Below are 23,207 nucleotides of genomic sequence, written 5' to 3' on the forward strand. Positions count from 1 at the left end.
GATCTTCTGCTATGTGTGGCTGATGAGAAGATTGTACGTCTGTAATTTCTTTGATAGCAATCTGACTTCTCTTAAAATTTAAGATCTCTCCCCATAATTTCAAGACATGAGTGCACTTATTTTTTACCTTTCTTAATATTTGAAAATTTTTCATCTGTAAACTATCTCCAACACAAAAAGATTCTCAGCCACTGCTTATCAAATATGGCTTCTCTTGTCATTCACTCTATTCTATTTTTCTGAAACTCTTACGTTGATGACTCTCAATCTTTCAATTCTCTTTAACTACCTCTTCATTATCTCTAAGCTCTGGGTAAATGTCTTAGTACACTACTATTCACTCATTTTTTCCTATGTCCAGCCTCAAGGTTCTCCTGTTTGTCTCCCCAAATTTTTCTATTTCATTAAGACAATGCTAATAAGCACTGACTATGCTAAAGCCTTAACTGTGGATCACAACAATCTGCCGAAAATTCTTCAAGAGATGGGAATACCAGACCACCTGACCTGCCTCCTAAGAAACCTGTATGTAGGCCAAGAAGCAACAGTTAGAACTGGACATGGAAAAACGGACTGGTTCCAAATTGGGAAACGAGTACATCAAGGCTGTATATTGTCACCCTGCTTATTTAACTTATGTGCAGAGTACATCATGAGAAATGCTATTCTGGATGGAGCACAAGCTGGAATCAAGACTGCCGGGAGAAATATCAATAACTTCAGATACAGATGACACCACCCTTATGGCAGAAAGCGAAGAACTAAAGATAAAGAGCCTCTTGATGGAAGCGAAAGAGGAGAGTGAAAAAGCTGACTTAAAACTCAACATTCAGAAAACTAAGATCATGGCATGCGGTCCCATCACTTCATGGCAAATAGACGGGGAAACAGTGACAGACTTTATTTTCTGGGCTCCAAAATCACTGCAGATAGTGACTACAGCCATGAAATTAAAAGACGCTTGCTCCTTTGAAGAAAAGTTATGACCAACTTAGACAGCATATTAAATAGCAGAGACATTACTTTGCAAACAAAGGTCCGTCTAGTCAAAGCTATGGTTTTTCCCACCATAGAAAGAAGGCTGAGTGCCGAAGAATTGATGCTTTGAACTGTGGTGTTGGAGAAGACTCTTTGAGAGCCCCTTGGACTGCAAGGAAATCAAACCAGTCAATCCTAAAGGAAATCAAGCCTGAATATTCATTGGAAGGACTGATGCTAAAGCTCCAATACTTTGGCCACCTAATGTGAGGAGCCGATTCATTAGAAAAGACCCTGATGCTGGGAAAGATTGAAGGCAGGAGAACAGGATGACAAAGGACAAGATGGTTGGATGGCATCACCTACTCAATGGATATGAATTTGAGCAAGCTCTGGGAGATGGTGAAGGACAGGGAAGCCTAGTGTGCTGCAGTCCATGGGGTTGCAAAGAGTCAGACACGACTGAGCAACCGAACAACAAAGAACACATTCCACTACCAGTAAAAAATAAAAAGTACTATAGATTAAAACACTGACGTGTCATGGTAAGATAAACTCAAGATCTCAGAAATGTTAAAATGTTAAACATCATGCGTCTTAGAATCAACGAAATATGTTTCTCCTTTCTAGGATTACTGGCTTTTTCTTTTCCATATCTATCTTCTCTGTTTCACAACTTTTTTCCTAAGATGCTACAGCTTCCTTTTTCTCACTGACAACTTAGCTTTTCAGATTTTTAAATTATCTTCCTTCAGTTGGACATGAATTCATCTCTTAATTGTTGATTTTACAGGCTGTCATAGAGTCTGCCTTCATCACTTACTTTGGAATTTTGGTTTCAGACTTATATTGAGTAAAATTTTTCTCTATGCATTACAACTCTATTCTCCCAAGTGTCTCCATCAAGTCCTTCTAGCTCTAGTGCAGACTTAGGTCTTTTATTGGCTTCAGAGATTGTACTGGGTATCATAAACCTAGACACCCAGTTTATAGCTGAATGGTTCAGATTGGTTCAGAAACTGATCACAAGACTTTGCTAGGGTCCTCTATTTCCCATGTCCTCTTCTCATCTCTAATGTGTACAGCCTCATTTAAGCTGAACCTTAGACTAACAGACCTTCCCTGATGGCTCAGCGGGTAAAGAATCCACCTGCAATTCAGGAGACATGAGGGATGCAGGCTCAGTCCCTGAGCTGGGAAGATACCTGGAGGAGGCCATGGCAACCAACTGCAGTATTCTTGCCTGGAAAATCCCATGGATGGAGAAGCCTGGCAGGCTATGGTCCACGGGGTTGGACACGACTGAGCCACTTTGACTTTTAGAGTAACAGCCTGCAACTTTGCTTTTAGCTCACTGCTACAAAAAGGAAGCCTACTCCAGCCACTACTTTTAAGCAATGAATTTGACTCTCAGCTTTTTCTCATGTGGGGTCTTTTTAACTGTACTAAATAGTATGAAAAGGCGGCAAAATTATATATGACACCAGAAGATGAGCCCCCAGGTCGGCACGTATCCAATATGCTACTGGGCAAGAGCGGAGAAATGGCTCCAGAAAGAATGAAGATGCTGGGCTAAAATGGAAATGACCCTTAGTTGTGGATGTGCCTAGTGGCAAAAGTAAAGTCTAAAGCTGTAAAGAACAATACTGCATAGGAACCTGCAATATTACATCCATGAATCAAAGTAAACTGGACATGGTCAAGCAGGAGATGGCAAAAGTGAACATCAGTATTTTAGGAATCAGTGAACTGAAATGGATGGGAGTAGGTGAATTTAATTCAGATGACCACTGTATCAACTACTGTGGGCAAGAATTCCATAGAAGAAATGGAGTAGCCCTCACAGTGAGGAGTCCAAAATCCATAGTTGGGTGCGATCTCAAAAACAACAGAATGATCTCAGTTCCTCTCCAAGTCAACATCACAGTAATCCAAGTCTATGCCCCAACCATTAATGCCGAAGAAAGCTGAAACTGAACGTCTCTGTGATGACCTACAAGACCTTCTAAAACTAACACCAAAAAAAGATGTCCTTTTCATCATAGGTGACTGTACTGCAAAAGTACAAGTCAAGAGGTACCTGGAATAACAGGCAAGTCTGTCCTTGGAGTACAAAATGAAGCAGGGCAAAGGCTAAGTAGAGTTTTGTCAAGAGAACACACTGGTCATGGCAAATATCCCTCCTGCAACAACACAAGACACAACTCTACACATGGACATCACCAGATGGTCAATACCAAAATCAGACTGATTCCATTTTCTGCAGCCAAAGATGGAGAAGCTCTATACAGTCAGTAAAAACAAGACCTAGAGCTGTGGTTCATATCATGAGCTCTTTATTGCAAAATTCAGGCTTACACTGAAGAAAGTTGGGAAAACCACTAGGCCATTCAGGTATGACCTAAACCAAATCCCTTATGATTATACAGTAGAGGTGATGAATAGATTCAAGGAATTAGATCTGGTAGATAGAGTGCCTGAAGAACTATGGATGGAGGATGGTAACAGTGTACAGGAAATGGTGATCAAAACCATTCCAAAGAAAAAGAAATGAAAGAAAGCAAAATGATTTTCTGAGGTGGCCTCACAAATAGTTAAGAAAAGAAGTGAAATGCAAAGGAGAAAGGGAAAGATATACTCAGCTGAATACAGAATTTCAGAGAATAGCAAGAAGAAAGTCTTCCTCAGTGATCAATGCAAAGAAATAGAGGAAAACAATAGAATGGAAAAGACTAGAAATCTCAAGAAAATTGGGGATAGGAAGGGAAATTTTCACACAAGGATGGGCACAATAAAGGACAGAAACAGCAAAGACCTAAAAGAAGAGATTAAAAAGAGGTAGCAAGAATACACAGAAGAATTGTACAAGAAAGGTCTTAGTGACCCATATAACCACAATTCCCTGGTGGCTCAGACGGTAAAGTGTCTGCCTGCAAAGCAGGAGACCCGGGTTCAATTCCTGGGTCAGGAAGATCCCCTGGAGAAGGAAATGGCAATCCACTCCAGCACTCTTGCCTGGAAAATCCCATGGATGGAGGAACCTGATAGGCTACAGTCCATGGGGTCGCAAAGAGTCAGACACGACTGAGCGACTTCACTTTCAACATCCTGGAATGTCAAGTGCTTTAGGAAGCATCACTACAAACAAAGCTAGTGGAGGTGATGGGATTCCAACTGAGCTATTTCAAATCCTAAAAGATGATGCTGTGAAAGTGCTGCACTCAGTATGTCAGCCAATTTGGAAAACTCAGTAGCAGCCACAGGACTGGAAAAGGTCAGTTTTCATTCCAATTCCAAAGGTCAACATCAAAGAATGTTCAAACTACCATACAATTGCGCTCATTTCATATGCTAGTAAAGTCATGTTCAAAATCCTTCAAGTTAGGCTTCAGCAGTATGTGAATTAAAAACTTCCAGATGTACAAGTGGGTTTAGAAAAGGCAGAGGAACTGGAGATCAAATTGACAACATTCATTGGACCATAGAGAAAGCAAGAGACTTCCAGAAAAACACCTACATCTGCTTCACTGACTATGCCAAAGCCTTTGATGGTGTGGATCACAACAAATTGTGGAAAATTCTTAGAGGAGTACCAGACCACCTTACCTGTCTCCTGAGAAATCTGTATGCAGGCCAAGAAGCAAGTTAGAACCAGACATGGAACATGGACTGGTTCAAAATTGGCAAAGGAGTACATCAAGGCTGTATATTGACACCCTGCTTATTTAACTTATACAGAGAATACATCATGTGAAATGTCCAGCTGGATGAATCAAAAGCTAGAATCAAGATTGCTGGGATAAATACCAACAACCTCAGATATGCAGATACCACTCTAAAGGCAGAAAGTGAAAAGGAACTAAAGAGCCTCTTGATGAGGGTGAAATAGGATAGTGAAAAAACTGGCTTGAAACTCAACATTCAATAAACTAAGATCATGGCATCCAGTCCCATCACTTCATGGCAAACAGACGGGGGAAAAGTAGAAACAGTGACAGATTTTATTTTCTTGGGCTCCTAAACCACTGTAGATGGTGACTGCAGCCATGAAATTCAAAGACACTTGATCCTTGGAATAAAAGCTATGACAAACCCAGACAAGATATTAGCAAGCAGAAATATCACTTTGCCAAAAAATGTCCAGATAGTCAATCCATGGTTTTCTCAGTAGTCATGTACAGATGTGAGACGTGGACCGTAAAGAAGGCTGAGCACCCAAAAATCGATGCCTTTGAACTGTGGTGCTGGAGAAGACTCTTGAGAGTTCCATGGACAGCAAGGAGACCAAACCAGTTAATCCTAAAGGAAATCAACTGAGGATTCATCGGGGACTGATGCCGAAGCGCCAATACTCTGGCCACCCGATGTGAAGAGCCGACTCATTAGAAAAGACCCTGATGCTGGGAAAGATCGAGAGTAAAAGGAGAAGGGGGCAGCAGAGGACAAAATGTTTGGATGGCATCACCAACTCAATGGACATGAGTTTGAGCAAACTCTGGGACACGGTAAAGGACGGGGAAGTCTGGTGTGCTGCAGTCCATAGGGTCGCAGAGAGTCAGACACGACTGAGCAACCGAACAAAAAGCAATTAAATAGGACATAATTCCTGACATAAACACTTAATGGACATTTTCACTCTACCAAAAAAAATTAAAGATAAAGAAACTGTACAAGCAGTGTAGTTGTGACAATATTTTAAAACATATGTAATAGTCTTAAAGGGTAAGTCAAAATCTGACAAGACTCAAATCTGAGAAACTGGATTAAGCCTTGGCTTAATTTGGCAGACATTTTCTGACTAGAAAAGATGTTGGAAAGGCAATTTCCAAAAGTAAATTCATACTTTGTCTCTTTTCATTCAGTTTCATATACATAGCAAATGGTAGACAGAGTAAAAATTAAATTTCAAAAACAGCATGCGTTTCTCAGTGGGCAAGGAACAGAAATAAAGGAATGACTGGGGTTGCAGCTTGGGGCCCAGCGAGTTCTGTGTTGCAAGGAAAATGGGTTTGGTTTCTAAGGGGTAAAGAGCACTAAACATACCCCTCATGAGGAGGGGCCCTGAATCAGATTCACATCTTAAAACGGGTCAGAACAGAGGTCATTTCTGTTTAAGGGGAGCTTTAAAAAAAAAAAAAATGATGATGATTAAATTCCAGAACCCTGGTTTTAAAAAAAAAACAAACTGTGTGGTTTCTTTTATTTGGGAAATGTGTTTCATGGTTTCCATACTAAACAAAAATAAAATGCAAACCAATGATATCAAAGATTTAAGCAGTTCATCTGGCCATACTATGTTCTAACAGTTTTTTTTTCAAACCGATTATTCACATAAGAAAACACATCTTACAAGTTTTCTGTCAATTAAAAAGACAGTATACCAAGGAACAGTTTTATTACTAAATTATCCCCAAATTCCAATTTTTTGGTTTTTCTTTTTAAATATGCTACAATGTACTAAGCAGCATTTTCATTATCATTCTAACTTTTGTTTTCTCATTCCTTTAAAATTGGGAGAAAATTCTAATTTAATGGCCTTCTGGAGTGCTTATTTTACTCTTCCTTGCCCAACATTCAATCAACTAAATCATCATCTTAAAAATTCAATTTTGCATTTACCTCAAACAGTGTTGCTATTTTGATACTATTTTGGAAATAAATTACTGAGCACTTACTGCTTTGTATCAATCTAATTTCATGACCAATATAAATTCACAAAATCACAAAGAAATTCTCTAGAGGTGTTTTTCTAACACGTACAGATCTCTATAATTTTAACTTTGTGGAAGCTTTAAAAACTGGATTTAAAAACTATGTCTTCAGGAGTCTCATTCTACCAGCATTTTCAAACGTTTTGGTCTCAGGACTCCTTCTAAACTCTTAAATATTACTAAGGTCCCTAAAAAGCTTTTGTTCATGTATGATACATTTTTTGATATTTACTGTAGTAGAAATTAAGAGAAAATTTTAATGTTTCAATTCATATGAAAACAATAAATCCATTACACGTTAACACAAATTACTATTTTGTGAAAAACAACTATTTTCCCAAAATATATATAGAAGTTAATGAAAGTCCGTGTTTCATATTTTTGCAAATCTCCTTAACGTCTAGGCTAAAAGAAGACAACTGGGGTTTCATATTTTCTTCTGCAGTCTGCAGCTGTATGTGGTTTCGGCTAAAGCATATGAAGAATATCAAGATACATGGCTGGAAAAGGAAGAAGTAATCTGATAGTCTTTCAGCCAAATGTGCGTATTCTTTGATATTATACCAAATCTGACTAGTGATAGTTTCTTAAACGTCAGCTGCAGTGTAGAATCTGAAAACATATTGATAAACTTTCCATATGCTTCTTGTTAGTCTATCTTTCACCCATGCACGATTTGTAACATAAGTTGGTCATTTGAAAACCACTGGTTCACTGAACTATCATAAAGATCTTGCAAATATATTTCATTACAATACAATATTCAAAAAAATCCTTTTTATTAATATAACACTGTCCATCTCATCAGAAAAGAATCCTATTATTAATACATTATCAAGTTCATAGTAGTTCTCTTAAATTCTTATTTTCACTGTAAAGTCCAAATTTTATCATTGGAAGCAAATAGGTTTTTTTTTCCTTTGAAGGACAGGCTCACTTATTTTTTTAGAAAATATCTGTCACTTAAATACATGAATCACTCAATAATCAGTTTGTCAGTCTTTCAAGTATTGCATTTCCTGAGAACAGCATCTAGTTCAGCTTGCAACTCATAGGACTGCTCAAGTGAAAACAATATATGTTTTTTAAAATATAATCACCTTATTTTGGTATGTGCTTTATTAAAGTACAGTTCCCATTTTATCACAAAGAATATTACAAAAGCATGCAGCAGGAACTACAAACCAGAAACACAATGAGATACCACTTCACACCCATTGTCTAAAATCAAAAAGGAGGACAATGATGTGTTGGTGGGGATGTAGAAAAACTGGAACCCTTTTGTTGGTGAGAATGTAAAATGATACAGTCACTTTGGAAAAACATTTTGGTAGTTCTTCAAAATGTTAAACATACAATCTAGCAATTCCACTCCTAAGTATATACCCAAAAGAAACAAACGTATGTCCACATCAAACAACTGTACACAATGTTCACAGCAGCATTCTCTCGATAGCTAAAAAATGGACATGCTGTCAATCAATGGATAAGTGAACAAAATGTGGTATATCCCTACAATGGAATATTTATTATTCAACCACAAAAAGGAACAAAGTATTGGTAAAGACTACAACACAGATGAAGCCTGAAAATATGCAGAAAGTCAGAAACAGAAAGCCACGTATCGTATGATTCGACTGGTAAGATAGAACCGGCAAATCCAAAGAGACAGAAAGCAGATTAGTGGTTCCTGGGGGATCAGGGAATGGGGGAATGTGGAGTGACTACTAATGGGAAGGGATTTGGGGGTGGTGGTGAAAATGCTCTAAAATTATACACTGGTGATGGCTGGACAAGTCTGTCCCTGTATTATAAACCACTAAATTGCATACTTTAAAGAGTGACTTTTATAATATGTGAATTATATTTCAATAAAGCTATTATTTTAAAAAGGACATGCAGCATTCAAGGGTCAAGACTTAGTGAAAATAACTCTTTTGATGTCTTCATCAAGGTTATTGTTCAGTGAAACTAGCATTTTTCGTTAACTCCAAGTGGATGGTCATACAGAATACTGATACTATTACAGTTTATCATCACAGCTTTGATTTGTGCTAAGACACAACAGTTTTAGCAACTATCAGTGAAAATGTCAACACAACAAAAAAGGCAAGTAATTTTACTATTATTATGAAAAGCAGTTTGACATCAAGGACCTCTGAGAGGGTCTCAGGAATCCTCACTGGTCCACAGACCATACTTTGAGAATGCAGCTTTAAAGCACCGCTTCAGAAGGCTCAAATGCAATTAAAAGCTTCCTAAGAACACATCAAGACTTCAGGACAATGCCAATTTTCTGTGTGCATGTGTGTGCTCAGTTGCGTCCAACTCTTTGTGACCTTATGCCTGTCAGGATCCTCTGTCCGTGGGATTCTCCAGGCAAGAATACTGGAGTGGGTTGCCATTTCCTCCTCCAGGGGATCTTCCCAAAACAGGGATCAAACCCAGGTCTCCTGCATTGGCAGGTGAATTCTTAACAACTGAGTCACCTGGGAAACATTTTCTGTGTGCGTATCACAAATTTCTCTAAAGAAAGAGGGTAATACCATTAATTCAGTAAATTAAATCCAAGTTCCCAGCTTGAGTTTCAAAGGGTCAAAACAACAAAATAAGAGTGAAAGTAAGAACTTAGTATACAACAAAGCATTCAATAAAATACTAAGCAATTAACATTACTAAAGTAATGATTATACTGTCTCTTTTCAAATTGTATTATTTCATTCTTACAAAACAAGAGGTCACTTCTGAAATTTCTACCCCTACTATCAATTATAACATATCTAGCACACCTATGTTTAGGAACTACTTCACGCTTGTAAGAATAAATTATCACAGAAGCGAAGAATTTTAGGTCTACAAGGTACCCTAGGCATAGTTACATAGTGCAACAAGCACATTTTACATGCTGAGAAACCTGAGTTTGTATGAGTAAAAGTAACCTAGCCACAACCACCCAGCTAGCTAGTGAGTAAGACAGCATGAACACTACCTACTCCCAGTACCATAGTTTCACTATGCCAGTCTGATTGCCCCACCAAATAAAATGCATAAAACATATAATTTACATCACACCAAAGACAGCCAAGACACCTTACCTGACAAATAAAAATTCTGTGATGCTTCAGAATACCAATCAGATGTTAAGAAAATACATAAAACAGAGTGACAAGAAACAAATGTAACTGGCGTAACAGAGAAATAAATCCTTGACTTACAAAAACTATCATCTTTCAATGAAGAACAATTCAGAACACAATTTGATGTTGATTTTTTATACAGACACAGGGAAATGTATCATCATCTTTAAAGATAGCCAGATTCTGATAAACACTTAGAGGAAAAAATTTCCCTACATATTAACACATTGGTGAACTTATCTATGGCATAACATGACTTAGAAGACTCACCTGCAGGACTGTCCGCATTCTCTCCTGGGTGTAGCTGTATACCAGTAGAATCTATAGAGTTTACTGTAACTGTCTGTAGATTTGGCAACTGACCAGTGCTTAGACTAACTGGAGTTGAAGACAAGGCTCCACCTGCTGCAACTTGACCAAGCGTGAGTGTCTGAACAGGCGTCAAAGTTATCTGTTGGGCAGCAGTATTCTGTATTTGCAAATTCTGCAAGTTCTGAACCCCTTGTACTTGAAACGTTTGCCAAGTTATCTGTCCAGAAGGGGTCACTGTCTGTGCCTGAATTAAAAAGGTTCCAGGATTCAGCTGCAACTGAAGATTTTGCAAAGCCTGTTGTGTTATATTCTGACCACTGGCTTGCACACCATGGATTGTCTGTGGTGTAATACCTTGCACAATTTGGGCTTGACTGGTTGGCTGCTGAGACTCTTGAAGTTGTAGATGTTGTACAACAGGCTGTGCTGTAGAAACCTGAATATTCTGAGCCTGTGTCTCTTCAGAAACAGGCGACTGGATATAATTTCCCTGAAGATCTGAAGAATGGACTTGCCCACTAGTAGTAGTCAAGCTATTGGTATTTTGTTGTAATATACCTGTACTATCTATAGTAACAGGCAACTGTGATGAAGAAGATGTTGGCACAAATAAATCTGTATCAGTATTAGTCTCATTAATATCAGGAGAAACCCGCTCACCAGTCCTTTCTGAATTGTCTGAACTATCCATAGCTTGTCCTGTGTTTATCAAATGTCCATCAGCATTAATGCCTGCAGTCATTGTCTGAGAACTGCCCGAGAGTCCCAAAGAATCTAGATCGACACTATTGATTGGTACAAAGGTAATATTTCCTGGAAGACCAAGAGGCACATTAGCAACTACTTGGGTTTGGCCAGGAAAAGATGAACCACCAATTGCAACTCCCTGAACCTGGACTTGACCAGTCTGTGGTATGAGATTCTGGATATTAGCAGGAGGTGTTCCAGAGGCAAGCAAGGTTTGATTAGAGCCAGGAATGATCTGAATTTGACCACTTTCTTGATTTATACCCCCATTATCTGAAGAGCCTGTGAAACCAATCTGAACCTGCTGACCATCTGATGACTGAATCTGTGGTATTACTTGATACTGAACATTGGACACTGTACCATTTGATGAATCTGATCCTGGTGCAACTGAAAATATTTGCTGATTCTGCAAATTCTGAAGGGGAAGGACATACTGCCCACTGGAAGTAGCAGCACTTGGAATCTGCACTAGATTGCCAGCTTCATCTTTTATAGTTGTAGGTGTGGCTGACAAAACCTCCCATCGGTTTGGTGCTCCTCCTAACTGTGCAGAAGCCAAATCACCTGTCTGGATGAAGAAAACAGAAAATGTTATGTGATATATATTTGTAGCATACTTAATCCAATTCTCAAAAAACTTTAAAAATGATAAAAACCCTTATCACCTGAAAAGTTCTCTTAGTAACACAACAGAGCTCAAATACAGAAGTACTATATAAACTACGATAATTATCATTTTCAATTTTTGCTAGTTACTGCTAAGATAACCCCAGCTATTTGAGAAGGAAAAAAGTTCAATTAGAATATTCTTTATTTTATGACTACAAACTGATTTTCCAATCCCTCATCTATGATCTCTCTGATGCTATACAGTTAAAAATAAAAGTAGAAATAGGCAGAAAAGATTATGAACAGCTCAAACCAAATATACCTCAAACATGGAAGAGAGTTCAAAAAGCATAAAACCCACTAAAAACGTATCACTAAATCAAGTGCATCATATTTGTGTACAAAAAAGAAACATATTAGAGCAGTGTCATCAGTTCCTAGAATCAGAAATAAGATTTGTATATTACTGCTATCAACTTTAAATCCAACAATTAAAGTTACTCTTTCATGGCATGTAGTAAGGTACTCCAGAGTAAACACAGGATGTGGGTGCTTCCTTCAGTGAGTCATCAAATTCTTTACTTTTGCATGTACTACTAAAAAAATATATGAGACCTTAAAAATTTTTAATGAGAAAAGGTTATTGCCCTATGACCACACTGCAAAGTAAGTCCATCTAAAAGGTTTTTCTAGAATCTAAAAGCTGGAGGATTGACACTTCACCTACTATTTCTCTTTAAGTTTGCGTAGGATACTAGCCATTATATTTTGCAATTCTGTTATCTGCTAGAATTTCAAGTATCACTTCTATTGTGGATTAGACAAGACTAGAAAAATATCAATGTAGGAAAGTACAAAGCAATAAAACCCAACATATTAATGTCAAAGGGTAAAATTTCTAAGGGAATAGTAACAGTAACATCTAACATTTGAACTGTTCTTTTATATGCCAAGTACCATGATAGGAATTTGTAAGATTATATAATCTATTGCTTACAAGTATCCTATGAGGTAGTATGATTATCCCCATATCACAGATGACAAAATTGAGACAAAATCAGACAGCTATCAAATGTCCAAAATAGGATTTAAAACTAAGTCAGTCTAACTCCAGAATCCATGCCCTCAAATTCTATACCATACTTATCTCTCACTAAGACCAAAGGTAAACACACAGGGAATGAGACCTGTATGACTTAATCACCATCAAAATAATGCCATCCCTACCCCATTTCCTTCTAGATCTGTAAGTGATTTCCTGTAACTCCACACATCACTAAACAATGAGAACATGAACATACCTAACCCAGAATTCTCAATGTACAGTCCATGCCTGGGGTTCAAAGGATCTCTGAATCCTCTAAAACAGCATATCAACTTTTTGAGAAAGTTCAATTGGAAGACAGGGCTGGGAGTGGAGAGAGAGCATCTAGAGTTTCTTCATATTCTCAAAGGGGCTGGCAGGGGAGGGGGGAGGGTCTGTGACCATTAAAAACAGGTGAAGACAAATAGTATTCTCTCAAAGGAAACCATTCCACAAAACTTAATACAAATATTATAGAACCAGAAGACCTTTCAATTTTTTATAGAGACTCACTACCTAATTTTCATGTGCACACACAGATGAAATGTATATTTCAATGGAGGAACCACAGTTTAATGACTCAATTCCAAATATTTGAGCATATCTGCCAAGATGAAATAACCATGAGTAAGCCCATGAGATACAATCTTTATCTTCAAGTGATTCACTATCTATCCAACCAGACATACACATACATGATACTACTATGTGAATAGTGGTGTACACTATGCATAGGATCAAAACACTTTGGGGAAATAGAAAAATGAAAAAAGGCAAGACTTCACAGAAGAGATTTTTTAGGTTATCGTGAATAAAATTTAAGATTTCACTGCAGGCAGTTAGGAAGAAGAGAGATAGGCATTAAGGTATAGAACTAATTAACTCACAGACAAAAAGAAACTTAAAAAAAATGTATAGTTTGGAGTTGAAGAGAGAATTCAGAAAAGACTAATTCATAGAACAAAATAATGGGGAACAGGACTAGACATTTTTAGCAGGTCCTGTAGTAAATGGCTTCATAGATCATACTTAGGAGCTTGGACTTTATCCTACAGATAGTGAATGAAAGCTATAAAAGGTTTTGAGGAGAGTGAGTGGTACAATCAGATCTGTGTTTTATAAAGGTAAACTAAGACCAAGTGAAGGAGACTGAAAGGCTGAAGACAAAAAGGTCACAGAAACTGTGGGACCAGGTACAAATGTCCAGGCTTGAACAAGAATAATGGTCTATCTTTTAAACACAAACATTTAAACCTATCAAACTTAAATTGTTGAAATGACGCAGTGGACATTAAAGTCATGTATGATTCTTCAAATTCTACCTGGTATAGAAGTTAAAAGCTTAAGTCATCTTTCACAGGATTAGAGTAACAATTTACATTTCATTTTAGTCTCTTGGCATTTTAAACTAAAGACATTCATACCGAAATCTAAAGTATGGTGTTTCAAATCCAACTCTTATTTTCTTTAGGTTATTCTTTGGGGAATCGAACTTGAATTTTTTCTGACCAGCATTATATATACCATTTTTCAACTTACATCAAAGAAGATACTTCACATATAAGTTAATTTTACAATACTGCTAACCCTAGGTATCCACGGGGGATTGGTTCCAGGACCCTGTGGATACCAAAATCCCCCACGCTCAATTCCCTTACATAAAGTGAGATACAACAGGCAGACCTCCAAGGATTCAGAACCCACAAATAAGAGGGACAACTGTACTGGCATGTTTTCCCTTTTCATCCTTAAAATTTATGGCACCGAGTATTTCTTTTAACAAAATCTTTATAAGAACAGGTCTTAAACCATCAGTGAACAGCTTCCTAGTTCAAGAAATTCCTTGAAAATAAACACAACTATTCAGATGACATACTATGCAATCACCCCCTTCTCCAGAAACTAACTACAGTACTTTTCCCAACAACGCAAGCCATTAATTAAAGGGAAGTCCCCAAACCAAGGCTAAAATGATGTATCTGAACTTCTGAGTAAACCTAAGGTTAAAACATATGTAAAAAATATTTATGAACACGGAAACAGAAAAATACTAGACTTTCATGATTTAAGCTAAGACATCAAATGCTTAGACGGAAGGAGTATATTGCACTAGGAAAGAAAAATTTCAAAACGGGGTTCTAGCCCTAGCTAGTCTACAATCACCTAGAATTATAGGTGATTTAGATCAGGACTCAATTTCCTTATGGGAAAAATATTACCTTGCAAGGTCATAAGAGTCTAAAGAAAGTGTTACGCTTTATAAACTATAAAGCACTATATAATCCTAAAGTATCCTTAGGATGACTACGATTATGGGACAGATTTGAAAAACATCCAACTGTGCCTAGCAGAAAGATCAATAAATATTTTTTAAGTAAATAAAAATATTTTACTTTAACATAACTGCAAAGAAAATGATAGGAAAAAATGGATCAATAAAACTGATCTTGAGATATTAGTGTCTTCAATGAAAAACTCTACACCAGTTTTAAATCAACTCCACAAAGAATATGCCCCAAATGTTTCAAAACCACAAAGCCTACAAAGATGATTCATTCTTAACAGAAATTTCATCAGTAGTATAACAGCAAAATAAATACACTAGAACATCTGAGACCAAAAAAAAAAGTTGTGAGAATGTCTGATGTTAGGCTACTCGAAACAGTAGACAGAGACATAAACACACACAAGCCAGGCAAGAGTTCTGGGGTCAAGATAACCCTCCACATTAAGCTCACATCCTAAGAGAAAACGCGTGCTTCTCTCAGTAATTCTGACATTCTTACTGACAAAACACCAATTAACATGGACACTGGCATTATTTAAAACGGTGTAATTGAAGGTAGTCCAAGTTTCCCTCTGTATACAAACACATAATCACACGGTTTAAAAAAAAAGACCACAACCAAGAGCAGCCCTGGGACATTACTACAGCAGATTCATTACAAGGGCATTCTCCACTGCAACCAGGCATAAAATGGGGGGATGGTGGAGAAGGGGGAAATCCAAGGGTTTATCTTTTCAGGTAATAACTGTGTAAAGGAAAAAAGAAAAAATTCATACTTATTACATCCCATTTGGAAAGAATTAATAACCCCTCAGTTCCCACAAATGACTTTACAAAAGCCAGAGACAGGCAAGAAAAGAGTAACTGGAAACAAGTGTGAAGCTAAGGTGGAAACAAACAAGAACCATTCTAGAGCAAGTACTGAAGTTTCTTAAAATCTTCAAAGGGAACAGTAAAGAGCAAAGACTACAAATACAAAATCGATTACCCAATGAATTCCTTACAATGACAGTGTAAGTCTTATTTGAAGTAACAGTCAAAATAACCTTTTTTATATGTTATTATTCACTTTGTATTTCACGAACATTTATGTAATAAATGAAACGTTACAAGTTAAACTAAAATTTAGGCAATGTCTTTCCTAACACTTACTTATACAGCTTACTAATACTAAAGAACAAATGAGCAAATGAGTAATTCACAGGTTCACACAAATGTAAACTGGATGAGTTAGTACCTCATAAAATTCATCCTTTTCTATTTCTTGATTACTAACTACACAACTTTAAATAATAAAACATAAAAATCTTGCCATCAAATCAATTTTGAGAGTCTATGCTGTGGGACATTTACAGGTGAGACTGCTTTGTGATTAGACCTATTCAGCACTATACTGAGGGTGCCAAAAATTCTTGGCCAGGATCCAGAATGAACACAAATCATAACAAATTCTAAACTGAAAATATGTAAAGCAAATCTGTAGTTCGGCTATTGGCTTTTCAACGCCCCTTTAATCCTAAAATATCAAACTAGTATAAAGTTGCATTTTAAAAAGTTTAAAGTAGAAAGTTGTATATTTCAAACTTGGCCTTAAACACAATAATACTATACGCAATGTGGTATCCTGAATTGGATCCTAGAACAGAAAATGGAGTGATATCAGAAAAAAGTCTATAATTAATAACATTACCAATGTTAATTTTCTAGTTTTGACAAATGAACCATGGTTAGTTATATTATTAGAGGAAGCTGGGTGAAGGATAAAAGGTAACTTTCAGTTCTGTCTTTGCAACTTTTCTATAAATACGAAATAAACCCAAAATAAAATTTTTAGAGAGCACACTTACAAAAGCTCTCCGTAAATCTCTCATAATTCCTAGTAATTTGAGGGAAGTCACAATATCCAAGCACATTTTTAAAGTGGGGAAAACTATGAAATCACTTAAAACTTCTCTTATCTACTGAGATGTCCATATTCAAAATTCATTTTTGAACTGGAAAAATAATTTTCCCGTTTGCTAAGGCAAACACACTCAAGACAGTCATACTAATTTTTACTCAGTGAAAAATTTTATGCACAGATGTCAAACATACAAAGAAAAAGTGTTTAGAGTGATTGTGGTTCATGTTCATCTGGCGGGAAATGTGATGTCAGTAGAGATTTGGTAGTTCAGAGGAGGAGCTGAAGAGGCAGGGAAACAACTTCCCTACAAGTCTAAGGCCACAGTAGGCTAAAGCTGGAGATAGTGTTCTATTCCTCCTGTTAGACTTACATATATTTTATATATATATATATATATATATACACACACACACATATATTCTGCTCCTAACTTCCTCCTTCACTTCTCTCCCCCCTCACTGAGCTGATACCTAAACTTGGTTAAGTTGCAGTTACAAAAAGTTTTTTGTTCTTATTTGAAATACTTAAAAAGATAAGTAGAAGCAATCTGCCTTGCAATTTTACTCATGTAGTGTTTTTTAACTTTTTTTTTTTTGGCACTGTGGACCTAAAGGGACATAGTTCATAAAAGAGGTTTACCAATTCATAAATTTGTTTAAAAGTAGCAATGCATCTCATATACACAATTTTATGCCTTTACATTTCAACCTGGTTACAAAAGAACAAAACCTAAAATCATACTTTTAAGTCAGTAAATCTATTCACATCCCTCTACAGTATAATTTCAAACATTAAAATTACAAATACAATATTTAACAATAATTATTCAGCTGAACAACAGCTTCACGTTTAATGTCGTGGAATACTAAGAATTTCCTGCACACTACAACAAACTTTTTCATCTACAGTGACAATTCAAAATATTAAACACAGACCAATTCCTATAATCCACATTAAAAAAACACACAATATAAGCGGTTTCAATTATTTTAATAAGTGAACACATCTACATGTTAAACTAATGCAACAACAAAGATTCAAACGAATGTAAACTTCACAATAATCTTAAAAAACTGTTTATAGCTAATTTGTATTAAGCCCTCCTCCAACTCTGACCAGCTCCTCCCCCTGCCCCAGACAAACTAAAAACCCAAAAAGAATCCCACCACATTCCATCAGACTAGCAACCACAATAAATGAAAATATAGCTTTGCCAACCAAATTCAACTGTAAGCATGGTTGCATTAGTATTCATGTAAATATAATCCCTTACACATACTTGTTTCTTTTTATTCAACTTAAAAAACCAAAATATTATCTAAATAACTTCACCGATTCCAACGATCACTTAAAACTCCATTTAAGAACAATTACTGCAAATTTAAGTAGCTTGCAAAAACTAAAATTCGATCATTTGGAACGGCCATTAAAAAAGCACTCAAAAGGTGTTCATTCCTGTATACAAGAGTAAACCTTCATTCCTTTAAAAAAATTTTTTTTAACATTTAAGTCAGTAAGATCTAGTAACTCCCAGCAAAAAAAAGCTCCAAGTCCAAAAAAACACTAGAAGCTAAAGACACTGGCTCTGTAGTTGATACTATCTATGGCCGATAGGCTGTGCTTGAAATTTTTGTAGCGTTCGGCGAAGGAGTTTTCAGCACTGATATGAATTGCTCAAACATCCATTTTGGAGGCCTCTACCCCCACCCTCTCAGACTTCATTTTGTAGTGAATGTGGATGGAGGTGCTGCAGTGACAATTTAGAGAGAGCCTGGGCTAGCTTCTGATCCAAACCAAGCACGCCAAAGAGCAGTAAAGGGTGCCCCGGCCGCGCGGCCGTCCGTCTCGCGGCAGGCGCGGGCGCCTGGGAGGCCTGGAGGGCGGGCGGGCGCGCCGCGGGCCCGGGATGGCGGGCGCTGGGCCTCGGCGGGGGCGGGCCGCGCGCGCGAGACTTACCGCTCCGGCGGCGGCGGCGGCGGCGGCGGGGGCCCCGGCTGCGGCGGCCGCCTCCTCCTCGTCGTCGCCCGGCGATGGCGGCCCTATCTTGCTGCAGGTAGCGGCCAGCAGAGCGAGCGGTGACGGCTGAGTGTCCTACCCCCGATGGGCGGGTTCAGAGAGGGAGACAGGGGAGGGGGTGGCGGTTAGGGCCGGGCCGCCGCTCGCACAGGAAGTGCGACTCTGGCCTCGCAGGCAGCGCCCGGGCGAGCGCCAGCCCGCGCTCTCCTCCTCCTCCTCCGCGACTCCGGCTCGCGCCCTCCCGCTCGCACGCACACCGGCCGCACCGGCCGCGGGAAGGCGGGCGGCGGACTGCGCGCCGGGCCTCCACCTTCCGCCCGGAACCCACCCCCGGGAGGGCGCACACTCTCACAAGCACGCACACACACACTCACTCTCTCACACAAAAAGGCGGCGGGCGGGGGAGCGCGGGCGGGGTCGGAGCGTTGGCGCCTCGGGCGGGCAGCTCCCGGGGCGGGGGGAGGGGAGGAGAGAGGCGCGGAGGGAGGGGAGAGGCGAGGGGAGGAGAAAGCGGCGCGAGGGGGGAGCCGGGCCGGGGCTAAGCCGCTCCTCACCTGGGCCGCCGCCGCCGCCGCCGCCACCGCGCCGTTTCCGTGCTGCTGCTGCTGCTGCTGCAGATACTCGCCGTGGCCGCCGCCGCCGCCGCCGCTGTCCACGTCCAAGGCAGCCATTTCCTCTTGTTTCACGGGCTTTTCGGGAGCTGCAGGCACAGCGCGGGGGGGTGGGGGTGGGGAGGAAGGCGGGTGGAGGAGAGGGAGGGGGCCCGCGGGCCGAGGCGAAATTACTCCGAAAGCCCGGACCGAGTCCCCTTCCCCTCCCCCACCCGCCCCCCGGCGGCGGCGGCGGCGGCGGCGGCGGCGGCTCCCTCCTCCCCTCCTGCTGCTGCCCCCGCCCGCCGCTGCCTGTAACCCTCCTCCTCCTCCTCTTTCCCTCCTCCTCCTCCTCCCCGCGCTGCCCCTGCCCCCTCTCCTCTCCTCTCCTCCCCTTTCCCTTCGCGCCGCTCGCTCTCACTCGCGCTCGCTCCTCTCGCACCGTCAGTCACTCACACGCCCGCCCGACCGCCGCCCGCGCCCGCACACAGGGGGATGCGCTCCCGGCGGACCGGGCCGCCCGCCCCGGGCCCGGCAGGGACACTGCGTTGCTGGGGCTTGAAGGGTGGACGGTAGCTGGCGGGGAGGGGAGGAAGGCGGAGGGGATTGCGGCTTTCTGCCTCTCACAAACACTCGGTCGCACACAGAAGGCCGGGAGCCGGCGGAGGCAGCCCCCGGCTGGCTGTTGTCGGCGGCAGCGGCGGCGACGGCAGCAGCAAGGGTTGCTCTCTCTCGGTTTTACGTACCGGTCATAGTGTGTTATAGGGCACCTCAGGCGGGGCTCCCCGCCGCCTTACACATGGTGAGGAGCGAAGGCGGCGGCGGCGGGAGAGGATGCGGGAAGCGGCGGCGGACACGGCCGGAGCGGTCCGGGGATTTTTTTTTCCTATTTTGATTGACTGTGCGGGAAACACAAAAGGTGGAGCCTCCAGCCCAAAAGGGGGGAAGAGGGTGACAGCCCGCCCGGAAGTTCCGCCCCTCTTCTCCGCGCTCATTTGCCATCACGCTCTTCGTCGCCAGCTCTCATTGGCCCAGACGCCCGTCCGTCACTCTGCCTGGCGGCACGCTTCCTGTTTGCCCCTCGGGTGGAAGGGGAGAGACAATGAGCGGCCGTGGCGGCGTAGCTTCCCGAGAGCGGCCAAAGCTAGCCTGTTACCCCGCTGTGCCCGCCTCGTTCGTCGGCTGCCGCTGCCAGGGCAAAACGCAGGCCTCTTCCACCTTGTAGGCGCTCGGAGCACGCCCCGGCAAGCCGTGGGGGAGCTGAGCTGGGTTGGAGATCCCGTCCCCGAAGGCTCGGGCTCCACTCGACGCTTCCTCCATCCTGGCAGTAGCCGGATCTCCCCAGGGCCTCTCGCTCTCCGAGCCGCTGCTTCCCTTCGCTGCCGGGAGGCCGCTGCCGCTCAGCCCCGGGGCTGCTGCTGCGGCCGCTGCTGCTACTGAGCAAACCAGGCCCGCCCCGCGAGCCCGGGGGGAGGGAGCTGGTATTGGGGGAGACACCCCCTCCGAGGCTGGAGGAGGATTTTCTCTCACACACGTTCAGCTCTTAGATTCAGTCTGAGCCACCTCGTTCTCATCGCCCTTTGCCCCTGGTTTCCAAACTGTCTTCCACTTTTACGTACCCTGGAAGCAGGCATTTTGAACAGGAATCTTGGAAATTCACCTCACAGGAGAGCTTTCATTCTGGCCAGTGGCACTGAAACAGACAAGTATAATTCATTTAACATATAGTGTATATATTCAAAAGGACAAGAATCCTTAAAAAAAAAAAATTCAGTCATAATCGTTTTGTTGCACAAACATTATTTAATCGTCTTGGTAGCAAGTGAAATATCTGAAAAATCCCAGCAATAATTGCCAACATTTTTAAAACAGTGAATCTCAGTGAAGTATCTTTTTTTTTTCTTGGACCATTCATTTGAAATCTCGTTTCACTTACTGGCCAGGTTAACACACCTTTGCTCTTTGGCATCCATGATACCTTGATGTCATCGGGGTAGGAGAAATCGTCAATTTTATCTGTGTGTGTTTTGCCAAGAGACATCTCTGCCTATTACACACTGGATCTAATTGCCAAGAAAGAGGTTAAACTCAAAGAGATGGATATGGTGCCCACAATACACTTTTTATTAGAACTCTGGCTCCAAAAATTAGTGTTCCAATTGTGATTGGTAAATAAAGTTGTACTGGGGGCTGGAGTTGTAAAGTCCAAAGACTTGAACAAGGTTTTGTGTGCACTGACAAGAATTTAAAAACCCTTATATGAAAAACTGAGTTTGCATCTCATTTCTTCTATTTCCATATTCTGCTCACTGAATCAGAAACATTGTATGATTAATGGGCTCTTAATTGTGCAAAAGATAGAATTCCCAAGGAAATTACTTAAAAACCACAAACAAGCAAAAACAAAAAAAGTTCTGAATCCACGAATGAAGTTGATCTAACACAATTTTGGGTCTTACATAAGTACAAGAATCACTTTTTAAAGCAAATTGTATAAACCCTGTACCATTTTATACTTAAATTCTGAAGGTGTTATAGAATAAGCTGATAATTGAAAAAGAGATGGAAAGCTTGAGCGAGGACAAGTGAAAACTAGTGGAGTGGGAGAGAGGGAGGGAAGTCACAGCATTGTCACTTTTTCTACTTACGTGGATGTACTGAGTAGAGAATAGTACATTTTTAGGTGCTTTTCTAGGAATGGGGATGTGGTTTATGAGTCTAAGCATACGACTTCCATGCCCCTTTCACAAAGCCTTAGTGTAGCCACCCATAGGAAGCAAAGTACTTGGCCACAGAAACTCAGTTTGTTTCCTCAGTGATACCAAGTGACAGTTGGAAATGAAAAAAAAAAAATCATTTTCAAACGTTTTTGGTCCATATACCATTCTGACAAGATGCAGAAACACTTAATGTAATCTAATTGAAAAAACCGTAACAACCTACCAGAGCTAACTATTCTACTTTTATAACTACAGTGCTTTTAAGAGACTCAACTACCAAAAGTATCACTACCACATAATCAGATTCAGAGGACCTGCTCAGACCACACTGAAAAGAGTTACTTGTGGAATATCTTAAGAAACCTGGAAATGAAGGTAGTCTCTGAAAAGAACATGTTCTCTTAGCTATTTCAGTACTGTAGCCAAATCTTGAAATGCAGTCTGTGTTAATTAAAAGGTATTTTCTCTGTGGAAGATAGCTTCTCAAAGGTACCCGCTGTTACGTTACATAGGAACTCAGAAATCGCACTTGCTTATCAGAAAGGGATCACTGTGCTAGGTATTATTTATACTGTCCTCTTTCCAAAGATGATTTGAGGAACCTCTTGCTGGCCACTGTTTACATCACAGCAGGAGATCTGAATGTCACTTTATTTTCCCTTTTTCTCAGTTTCCTCACTTATTTTTTTTAACCTTACATGTGTGTTTTTGTTTTTTTTTACATGTGTTTTTATAAGTTAAATCTTTTGGAAACTATGGTGAATGTCAGAGTGCCTCAAAGACTTCTATAGACCCACTGTCATGAACTCTCTCACCCATCTTCATGCAGTACCCTTTTTCTTTCCAAAGAAAAGCCACTAAATAATACTTGATTCACATCTGCAAGAGCTTAGCCATTCTGTATTAAAAGCAGCGACAGCCCTGGTTAACTGCACCACACCTAAAGGACTCCCCTTTCTTTCACAGTCCCTACTACCTTTCTTCCCTTCTGAATATCTGTTAAGTGAACAATATAAAATCACCAGTATTCACCCATTGTTGTCTAAAAAGGTGGCAATTTTGTATGCTGCTGCTGCTGCTGCTAAGTCACCTCAGTCATGTCCGACTCTG

At 40.5% G+C, this 23,207-nt stretch overlaps 1 protein-coding gene across 3 annotated transcripts in view; it reads right to left on the reverse strand.

Annotated features, from left to right (window-relative positions):
* SP3 (Sp3 transcription factor) overlaps positions 1-20,663 on the reverse strand; it is a 56,735-nt gene extending 36,072 nt beyond the window's left edge. Inside the window, exons 1-4 of one of the 3 annotated variants that reach the window (XM_018064790.1) lie at positions 20,124-20,663; positions 19,342-19,487; positions 18,728-18,862; positions 10,097-11,456 (exon numbers count right to left, since the gene is read on the reverse strand). In XM_018064790.1, coding sequence (XP_017920279.1) covers positions 10,097-11,456; positions 18,728-18,862; positions 19,342-19,487; positions 20,124-20,130 — 1,648 coding nt within the window. In that variant the 5' untranslated portion in view covers positions 20,131-20,663. The remainder of the gene's footprint in view (positions 1-10,096; positions 11,457-18,727; positions 18,863-19,341; positions 19,488-20,123) is intronic. The other 2 variants (XM_018064800.1, XM_018064805.1) reach the window with 2 other exon arrangements.

This window comes from Capra hircus, chromosome 2 (genome assembly GCF_001704415.2).
Source record: "Capra hircus breed San Clemente chromosome 2, ASM170441v1, whole genome shotgun sequence".
In the NCBI taxonomy this organism is placed as follows: domain Eukaryota; kingdom Metazoa; phylum Chordata; class Mammalia; order Artiodactyla; family Bovidae; genus Capra; species Capra hircus.